This window comes from Hyaena hyaena, unplaced genomic scaffold, assembly GCF_003009895.1.
Source record: "Hyaena hyaena isolate Hyena2069 unplaced genomic scaffold, ASM300989v1 scaffold_246, whole genome shotgun sequence".
Classification (NCBI taxonomy): Eukaryota; Metazoa; Chordata; class Mammalia; order Carnivora; family Hyaenidae; genus Hyaena; species Hyaena hyaena.
This window is the reverse complement of record NW_024080877.1, coordinates 1,804,299-1,815,206: the sequence shown is the minus strand read 5'-3', so window position 1 is coordinate 1,815,206 and position 10,908 is coordinate 1,804,299. Positions and strand designations below refer to the sequence as shown.

Here is a 10,908-nt window from a genome sequence, read left to right as displayed (position 1 = left end):
AAAAAAAAAAAAAAAAAAACAAGAGAAAGAATTACTTTAGCCACATCAGCAATTGGAAGGCTGCTTTACTCATGTGAATGAAGGAATGCGTCACTTTGTGTATAACGTATCAGCCAAGGAACAAAGACACAAGAGAATCTAATAACGCAATGTCATCTAATAATGTTCATGAACCACACCGTAATCTCTAGAGACCAAACACATCTAAACTGGCTTAAGCTCAAGCCCTATCTACGTCTTTGATGAAAGTCAAGATTCTGAGAAAATAAAAGAAGCTTAAAAGTCCATATACTGCATCTTGAGGACCTATTAGATGCAGAACATACTACTACTAAAGGAGCATAAGCCATGCCTTTATGAAGAAACACTGCAAATAAATTGGAAAGACATGACATATTGAAAAAAGAAGTAATTCAGCATATGAGGAAATGCTCAATTTATATGTAAGAAACTGTGTTCATCTACACCTATAAAATGAAGAATCACTGGAATGAATTAAGTAAAAAAAAAACCTTGTAAGGACCTAAATTTTAAGTTTGCCTTAGAAAAAAGGACTTAGGCTGAGTTGTAAACAAACAATATCATACAACCTAGTATAATCTTTAAAAACACAGACCATTGAAGGCATTCCTTTTCTGAATCTGCTGCTAATAGAGAGGTCTTTTAGGGACAAAAGCCTTCAGAGGCTATTTCAGATTTGGTCCCATCATCAGAAACAAGAAGCTTCCAAGATTATTTGCTTCTCCCACACTGACAGCATTGGACTGATCCTTCATGTACCAAAAAGATAAATCTGAGTTCTGTTTATATGCACCAGAGGCTAAGCAAAACAAATTATTCAGTAGAGATAAAATAATCCATATTATCATTATATAAGAAGGGGAAAGAATAAGGAGTGATACCAGAAAAGTCAATTATGTGCATTTTAAAGTTAGCCTTTTCTAAATCTTGTTTAGTCTGTAAAATGAAAACAATGAAACAGTTTTCTGGCAGGCCTGTTCTCAAAATTAAATAAGGCAGTAGTCTGTAACATAACACAGGTACTGCATGGGTAATAGCTGACACCTATAAAACACTTAAATGAGCATCTACAGAGACTCAACTAAACATATGTGTATTTCTCTACCTAGGTAAGAAAATTAGAAATCAAAAGATAAACCTCACTCCTTTTCTTTATCAAATTTTATTAGAGTCTAATAGAAAGGCAAGAACTATGTATAAAATCTAAGGGGTAAAGTGAAGTGAAGCTGTACTGAACAGTGAAAGGTTCGAAAATCTCGGTTTGAAAACCTCAAGTGATTAGAGATGAAGGTTAAACAGGTACATAATGTACAGAAATCAGTTAAACTGTACGTAGAAGATTTGTGGACTTTAATAGGATATATAAATTATACTTCAGCTAAAAACTTTCTTTGAAACTGTTAAACATTTTCTTTCCAAAAAGAGAGTTAAGGTCTTATATAAAGGGATTCTAATAATATACATTTAGTTTTGGTTAGAAAAATAATATAGTTCTGGTCAAGCCAGATAAACAGGAATACCAGGGCAGAATTATTATACCTACTCCCTACTAAATTCCTTAAGGGTGAGACACATACATATATACTCACCACTGGAATACAATATGCACTTAATATTAAATGTTCATGATAAAAACACTCAACATACCAGGAAAAAAGGCAGCATCCTCAACCTGATTAAGGGCATCTGTAAAAACCTATAACTAACATCATATCAACTGTGAAAGTGAATGTATTTCTCAAATATAAAAAATGAAACAAGAATGTCTTTTCTTGTCACTTTTACTCAATATTGTACTGAAAGTTCTACTGGGGCAAGTAGACAATAAAAATTAAAGTCAACCAGAAGTAAAACTGTATTTGGAGATGACATGATCTTATATATAAAAAAACTAAAGAATAAATGAAAAACTATTAGAACTAATAAGTCTGCAAGGCTGCAGGATACAATATTAATATACAAAATTTAACTGCATTTACGTTCACTAACAATGAACAAAAAAATTTAACAAAACAACTCCACTGATAATAGCATCATAAGAAGTGAAATAGGAATAAATTTAACAAAAGAAGTACAAAATTCTGAAGATTACATTAAAGTAGAATGAAATTAAAAGATATTTGGGAAGGTAAAAGTCAAGTTAGGATTCCACTATCCAAAGACCTACAAAGAATAAATAAATGTAGTATAAGACATTCTTCAATTATGAATGGAAAGGGTGATTTTTCATGTTAAAGGGAGAATTCCAGTTAAGAAGATGACTATTCCTCTGATCAGCTTTGCATAATAACAAACCTTAAGATTAATGAAAATAAATACTAACCTGTGAAAGGACCTCTGCATGTATTAAGTTGTTACTCTTTGATTTACGACTGCTCATTTCAACAAACTGATATCCTAAAAAAAAATTAGTATGAATATAAAACATTACTGGCTTGAAAAGATTATTTAAGAATTTACTATTATAGAATCAAAATAAACACAAGTTTTAAAACATGAAAATGTCCAATTTCTCAAACTTCAAAAATCTGGGTTTAATCTAGTGTGGTAATCATTTCACAGTATATGTAAATCAAACCATCATCCTATACACTTTAAACCGCATACAGTAATGTATGTCAATTTTGTCTTTTTTACAGACAACTACTCCTACATTTCCCTTCAATCTACTATTCACATTCCCTTCTTTAACTTTTTTAAAACTATGTGTTCCTTCATACAGAATGTTTCTCTCCCCACCCACCACACAGGATCATCACATTCCACAAAGGCTTTGCCTTCTTGCTTCACTCACCAAACATACACAATTACTAGACAGTAGGTAAAATGCTTCTTCTCTGAACATTCATAATTGCCTGTATTTCTCTTTACCCGTAATCAAATTACATTAAAAAATATGATTGTCTACTTAATTGCCAGTATCCCCAAACTGAGTCTATTTCAAAATTCCAAGCATTTTAGCATAATGTCCAAAATAAAGTTGGGAATGACAGCTGGAATGAAGAATATATACACTAATTAAAAAAGGTAACTTTTGTAAAATTCTTCTTCAGGGCAACATATTCAAAGATGAATACTTTTGGCTAAAAGATCTAATTTTGTTTACAATGACTTCCAATAGCAATCCTTTACTAATCAGGTAATAAGAACTTAAGCAGTGTTTACTCTATACCAGGAACTGTTATAAGTGCTTCGTATACACCTCATTTAATAACTCATTAACTTTTATTTTTAATTCCACATACCGACAATTAGACGCCAACCACTGAAATACTGCTTTATTCTTCCCTGGAAATGCTAACAGGGTAACATCTGAGAAAGGCTATGACAGACAGCAAGGAAATCTGTCCTCCCTTTATTGTATAAGCCATGTAGCAAGGGCCTAAACTCAGGCTTCTGGTGCCAAGCTCCCAAACAGGAAACTCAAAAACAGAGTCATCAATTGCTGTCTTAACCTTTAAGAATACTTTTTCTAGGAGAAAGGTAGTCTTCTCAGCTGACCTAGGGCACCTTCTAGCAGCCTAACATTCATATAAGGCACCTTGTTTGAAAATCTTTACATTAATTATTTTAACTTTATTTTACTTAATTATTTTTTCCCTTAAATAAGAGTTGTATGTGGGGTTTGGAAAACCTTTTCAGCAAAATGAAATGATAGCTTCACTGTAGTTTAAAATACCCTTGACTGTGAAAAAGATCTCTAAGTCAATTACCTGAACTCACAATAAAATACTGACTAACTTCCTCCTAGAAAATGACAACTGTATTTTTAAAAAGCGGGAGAGAGCTTTTACAATATGCCTTATTTTTTAGAGCTATAATAGCAATTTCCAACTATTAGTGAATTAAACAGTATTTTCCTCATTTCATGGATTAAGAAAAAACTACTCATGAAAGCTAAATAAAATGTCTGAGGTCACAGGTAGATGTCTAATCTGCCTCTTTCATCAAATATAATTCAAGGAAGGCATTAAAAGTATGCATTTTTCTTCATTTGGGGATCATTCATGAAAGAAACATACATACTACTTCAGTGCCTAACTTGCTATAAATTAAATCTTAGTCAAAAGATTAATTTTAATATATTTTGCTCCTCCAAGTAATAGTAAAATTTGCACTCCATTAACAAAGAATATTTTAAAAAACAATTCTAATTTTATAGACAAAAACCAAGATTTAGACTGATAGAAAATATTTGTAATCTACTTATTTGACAAAGGACCAACATATAAAGCATCTTCAAAATTCAACAACAAAAATAATCCAATTAGAAAAATTTCCAAAGACATAAACAGGCATTCCACTGAAGAGGGTGAAGAGGGCATATGGATGGCAAACAAACATGTGCAAAGATATTTAACATTATTAGCCATTTGGAAAATGCAAATTAAAACCACAATTAAATATCAATACATATCTGTTAGAACAGCTAAAATAAAAAAGTAAGGAAACACCAAATGCTGGTGAGGATGCAGAGCAATTTGATTTTTCATACAATGACTGGTGAGAATGCAAACTGATTATAGCCACTCTGCAATGTTTCTTGCTGGCAGTTTCTTAAAAACCTAAACACATTCTTACCATGCAACATAGCAAGCAACTGTACTCTGGGTATTTATCCCAGAGAAATGAAAACTTATATTTAACCTAAAGCCTTGTAATATGAATGTTCATTACAAATTTACTCATAATAGCACCAAAACTGGAAACAATACAGGGAGCCAACAGAATTAAACAAACTCAAACATCCATCTGTATAAGAGAATATGCTTGAGCAAAAAAAAGAGGAGTCACTATTGATACATGCAACAACACAGATGGATCTCAAGGGTATTTACTACCCATAATAAAAAAAAAAAAAAGGCCAACCTCAAAAGAAAATTATGTATTTTATGATTCCGTTACATTCTCAAAACAATGTGAATAATAAGTTGTACTAAAAAATTCTACAGTAATTGTAGTCACCCAAGGTTCCATTTGATACCACAATGATTAAGTCACACACAGATATTTAGTTCCTCTTACACTTTGTCTAGACCTACTAGTTTGGAATAGTAAGTAAAATAAAGCACAGTAGGAAGTGGAAGGAGTCTCTGCATCCACTGGTATAACTTAAATGACAAGAGGGTAAGAATAGATTGGTGGTGGGGCGCCTGGGTGGCTTAGTCGGTTAAGCGTCCGACTTTCGCTTAGGTCATGATCTCGCGGTTCGTGGGTTCGAGCCCCGCGTCGGCCTCTGTGCTGACTGCCAGCTCAGAGCCTGGAGCCTGTTTCAGTCTGTGACTCCCTCTCTCTCTGACCCTCCCCTGCTCACGTTGTCTCTCTCTCTCTCCTAGAAATAAATAAAACATTAAAAAAAAATTAAAAAAAAAAAAAAGAATAGATTGGTGGTGACTAAGACACAGAGTCAAGGTTGGGGGTGGGGTGAGTTTAACTACAGAAGGGTTGCATGGGAGTTACTCTGTAATGGTGGAACAGTTCTATACCTTTATTGAGGTGGTGGTCACACTAATCTATGCATGGGATCAAATCACAGAGAATTATATACACATACAAAAATCAGTGCACGTAAAATCTGCTTGAAAACCAAGTAATACCTGTAGCCCAGTTAACAATATTAGAGCAATGTCAGTTTCCTGGTTTTGATACTGTACTATAGTTATATGAGGTGTGACCCTTAAGAGAAGCTGGATGAAAGGGTTTACAGGACACCAAGTACTACTTTTGCAACTTCTATAATAATTTCAAAATAAAAATTTAAGAAAAAGACGATTCTAATTTTAAAGTTTTTTCCTCCAAATGCTTAATGAATGACAAAAAATAAAGTGAATAATAGTGGTACAACTAAATCTTCATCATCTGAAAACTGATTATTACAGTATGTTTGGTTGAATTTCTCTTCAAATTATACCAGTGCATCCTGGGAGTATTTCCACTTTCTACTGTGCTTTCTATACTTTGATTTTATTTAGTATTTTAAAATAGTAGAACTAGACAAAAGGTAAGAATAGCTGAATGTCTATGCATGGCTGTTACTCATGTTGGTATCAAATGGAAACCTGGTTAGTTGTAGAAATTTTGGTACAACCTACTATTACTTACTGACTTACAATTTCAAGGAGCACTGAAATGGGTAATCCCAAGGAATGGCTTATTCTCATCTTATTTCTTTAGCTTCCAGTCGATCTCTCTCTCAAACAATGGTCCGCTAGAACACACCAGTTTTCAATCTTAGAGGTTCGAGTAACAATTGTGCTATTCTACTGCCTAAAGAATTTCAACCCAATCCACTTCTGTCACTAGCTGCCTCTATCTCACTTTAGATCAACATTACTTCTAGACTGGAAATCTACAGCAACTTCTTTATCAGTCTCCAACTCTTATACCCATTAGCGATACCATTTTCACATAAAAACCCTTCAATTCCACCCCCAGGCCCTCAATTTCTGAATTCCAGACGCTTTAACATCATTTAAAAGGAAGGCTCTGGGGGCACCTCAGTGGCTCAGTTGGTTAGCTGTCCAACTGCGGCTCAGGTCATGATCTTGTGGTTCACGAGTTCAAGCCCCCTGTTGAGGTTATGTATCTCCCTCTCTCTCTCTGCCCCTCCCCCACTCATGCTCGCAAGCGCAGGCACTCTCTCCCCATCTCTCAAAAATGAATGAACGTTTAAAAAATTAAAAATAAATAAAAGGAATGCTCCGAATACTAGTTTGCAGGTTAATTTACCAGCTCCTTCTATTAATATTCTGTCCAAACAATCAACAATTTTCTGCACCTTGAATGATACCAACTTCATGCTCAACCTCTGGAATACTTTCCTGTGATACCCCTAGATACTCCTACTCTGGGTAAAGTCTGAGGGGATGTGTCCCTCAACTGCTTTCATGATATGTGCTATCTTTTCCTTCCACAAAACTTAATCAGCACACAGTGATATAACTAACTCTGTGCTTACTTATATGTTTGCTCCACTGGACCACAGTCTCCTTAGAAGAAGGACTCAGCAATTACGCTATCATTATATCCAAATCAACTAGTACAATGCTGGCATACAGCTGGTTTTCAAGAAAAGTATTTGATAAACGAATATATGCTAGGTAGTGGAGAATATCTACAGGTAAATTAGCTACCAAAAAAGAAGCAAGAGCCAGATTAGGTTAAATCAACCGATTAGCTAAGTTTCAATTTTTTTTTAGCAATTACATGCTATGACTCTCAAAAAATCTGCCAAGTATAAAATAATAATAAATTACAGAAATACAGAATGACTTATTCTCTAATTCAAGTAAAATATATGCAGTATATCTCATGGTAGTGAAATTTCAAAATGGTTAAAATATAGTTTATTTATGAAATTCATTTTACAGAAAAGTTACAAGATTAGCAAAAGATAAAGCACACGAAAAATTTTTAAAAAGTAATTGTTAAATCAAGTTGCAAACCATATAAAACTAGAGGTCTAGTGATTCAGAAGAAGCTAAAGTCAATTACTGTTAGACAAAAACATCTGGAATTTTGATCTTTTTATAACTGACAGCTTGCTAGTAACATATTAAAAAAGATTAGCAAAATATTCTTTCTAGAAGTAGGATGGTATATTTCATACTTTATTTACTGCCTTCAATTAAATCTTGAGGTTTAGGAGGAATATATATTTCAAATGAAGATTAAAATTACTAGTCAATATCTACACTTCTACTTTTTCTATCTTATAATTTTATCATGATTTGGAATATTCTCCTTACTTCAAACTTGAAATTGCTAGATGCATTTTAGCATGCCTGAAAAATTTGGCAATAAAGACTTTAAATCTTTTACTAAATATATGAAAAGGTTTTCTTCTTTGAAATTAAACCAGAAAAAAAAGTCAAGTGAATATGAAGACACTAGAATTTTTCCAGAAATTTTTAGTTTTTCTTAGAAAGTCACAAGTGATGAAACAAATATATATATTTAAGAACATTATTCAAATCAGAACAGTGAGTAAGGAGAAGTATAGAAAAAGACCATTTGTATATCAAATTTAAAATAAATGGAAATTCAGAAAGAGCCAAGGAAAGGAAAAACTGGAGAAATGAGATTGATAGCAATATTGTGTCCTTAAAGAGCTTTGTTACTAGCAAAGCCTAGATTTGGGTTCTTGTTTTGTGGTGTCACTCTTGCAAATTAACTTTCCTAAGTCCTAGTTTTCTCCTCTGCAAAATGTGAGATAAAACTATTATCTAACTCATTGGGTGTTGTGGGGGTTAAATTAAATGGTTTAATTGATATGCCATGCTGTCAAATCCCATGCACAATGACACAGTACCCTCTCTAAATAATCACATTACCGTGGAGAAGAACCATGATGAGAAGGGGAGGGGGTCAGAGCACATCATCTTGTTCTAAACAATTTCTGTGACAGTATTTCTTTGACAATGCAATAAATGTCAAGTGCAACTTCAACTAAGGTACCTCAGAACTATGAGAGCATACTTCAGTGGTATACTTTCACTGAGTTTTCCTCAATACAAAATAATACAGTTCTAAATACTGGTATAACAAAAAGAAATTATGCGTAGATCAATCTATAGTTACATGGATCCCAAAGACCTCAAATCACTAATTGTAAGAAGCTATTCAACACATGGAAGATATGCTAGTGAGAAAACTGTCTTGATTACTTTACATTCCACACCAAACCTGATAAAACTGATAATAAGAGACCACAGAAGATAAAGAAATTCATGGGTATAGAAAACATCTCTTCAAACCAAGCTTAAAGGTAAATAGTACTTAAGGGTCATACTAAAATAAATAGTTACCTAAGGGTCATCAAAACAGGAGAATTTGTAATAGGAAAGACACCAGGAAGCCAAAGGACTTTTATCACAGTAAATAAACAAATAAGCTACAAGTCTTCCTATCAGATAGAAAAATAGATCACTGAACATAAACCACAAGTAGACTAAGAAAGTGAGAAGAGTTTTTATTCCCTCTAGTTACAGAATAGTAATAAAGCTTTTGTCCTATCATCTGATAATTCAGAAAGCCTTCAGAGGATACTCCAAAAAAGTATATTTGGAGAAGATTCTGTGATCCACTTGGGAGATTATTTTGGTTGCCTGGATGTTTTTTTTTACATTTACATGTTGTCCCCAGATTTAAGAGAAACCGCAAAATCTTTCCTGCAAAGAATTTTAAAATTGTTTTGATATATACGTTTTAACGGCATAGAAGACAATGTTTTTACAAACAGTTTTTTATTCATCAATATTTCTTGGGAAAAGTTAAAATCCCTAGGCTAAAGAAATTTAAAAGTAAAAATTAGTAACTAAAAATACTTTAGAAAATAGCTATTAACCTAGTAACAGTCTCAGGCTGGTATCAAACAACATAAAAGGCACTTAATAGAAAAAGAACAGTAAGATGTGGTTGATTCAGAGGTGAGGACAATCATTTGTTCTGATGAAGCCAGCTAAATAATGGTGCTACTGAAGATTACTGTCTCACAGTTCCAATTACAAGATGAGAAAAGCACTAATGGTGTGGCACTGTTAGGCTGTGTCAATTACTATGATACCAAGTGGGTGGTCAACAGCAAAGGACAAGTAGAAATCAGAAAGATATGAGCAAAATGGATGAATGTTTATTAAACAACAACAACCCAGGGCAATAGACTTGAAAATTTAGGGGTAGAATACTCCCCTCCCCCTGCCTTTTAGCACCACAAATCATTATTCTGATACACTGGGTTAGTGTCATAGAACATGCCTGTGGAGTTGTTGGTATATGACAAAGGGTTCTTTTTATAAAACCTGAGCAACTTAGATCTGTGTTAATTTGTCCACTTCCCTGGACATTGATTTCTTGAGCAGTTATGTCTCACATATGAGATTGTTATAGCTGTAGTGAAAACAGAACAGAGAAATTTACCGATAATATCCATAGAAGGAAGATACTTTTCTTTGCTACAGGTCACTTGCTTCAAGCACTGCTGAGGATATGATAACCGCATGACCCCAAACAAAATGCAAATAAGCTATCACAGATTTCCTGTTAAGAGTAGTAAAGCAGAAAGAAAAGCTTTAAAAACAAAAACCACACCTTTTCTTCCTATTTACTTAATGTTTCCATGCATTGGTCTTGGTGAATAGATATTTAAACTAATTAATTACCTGCCCTTATTTACTGTATACATTTATGTGAGAGTTAAAGTTAACTCAATTATACAACGATTTCTCTCTATATTACCACCAGACCAAAGGGTTCAGAATACAGATAAGGCAAGGACTTATTTCTTTTTTTTAAAACTTCACAGTTGAAGACATTAAAAACTCTTAACCAGATAACTAAAAATAAACAAGGTTATTTTACCCATGCAAAAATGTGCACACATGAAAACTACGCAAGCCAGTATATTCATTCATGCAAAAGCCAAATAAAACATACCATGCACTGAATATTCTCTCTCTCTCTCTCACACACACACACACACAAACACACACACCCAGATATAATCTGTTTCTCATGAATGAATGGTCTTCTAGATGTTCTTAAATGTCCAGATCTAAGGCACTAAACTGAAAGGCTTCCTGGCTATGATACCCAAGATTTTACTTTCACTGGAAGCAGTCATTAGAGAAAATGCTAACGCTGTCCATTAAAGTATCTGAATTTTGGGGTGCCTGGGTGACTCAGTCTGTTAAGCATCCAAATTCAGCTCAGATCGTGATCTCGCAATTTCTGAGTTCAAGCCCTGCGTCGGGCTCTGTGCTGAAAGCTCAGAGTCTAGAGCCTGCTTCAGAGTCTGTCTCTGTCTCTCTCAAAAATAAGCATTAAAAATAAATAAATAAATAAATAAATAATAACTAAAAAAAAAAAAAAAAAAAAAAAAAATGCAGA

General features: G+C 33.5%; 1 protein-coding gene across 6 annotated transcripts in view; it reads right to left on the bottom strand.

Annotated features, from left to right (window-relative positions):
- ORC4 (origin recognition complex subunit 4) overlaps positions 1-10,908 on the bottom strand; it is an 81,681-nt gene that overhangs the window by 39,098 nt on the left and 31,675 nt on the right. For all 6 annotated transcript variants that reach the window (XM_039244566.1, XM_039244565.1, XM_039244564.1 and 3 more), the window contains exon 2: positions 2,345-2,418. In XM_039244566.1, the coding sequence (XP_039100497.1) occupies positions 2,345-2,401 (57 nt within the window). In that variant the 5' untranslated portion in view covers positions 2,402-2,418. The remainder of the gene's footprint in view (positions 1-2,344; positions 2,419-10,908) is intronic.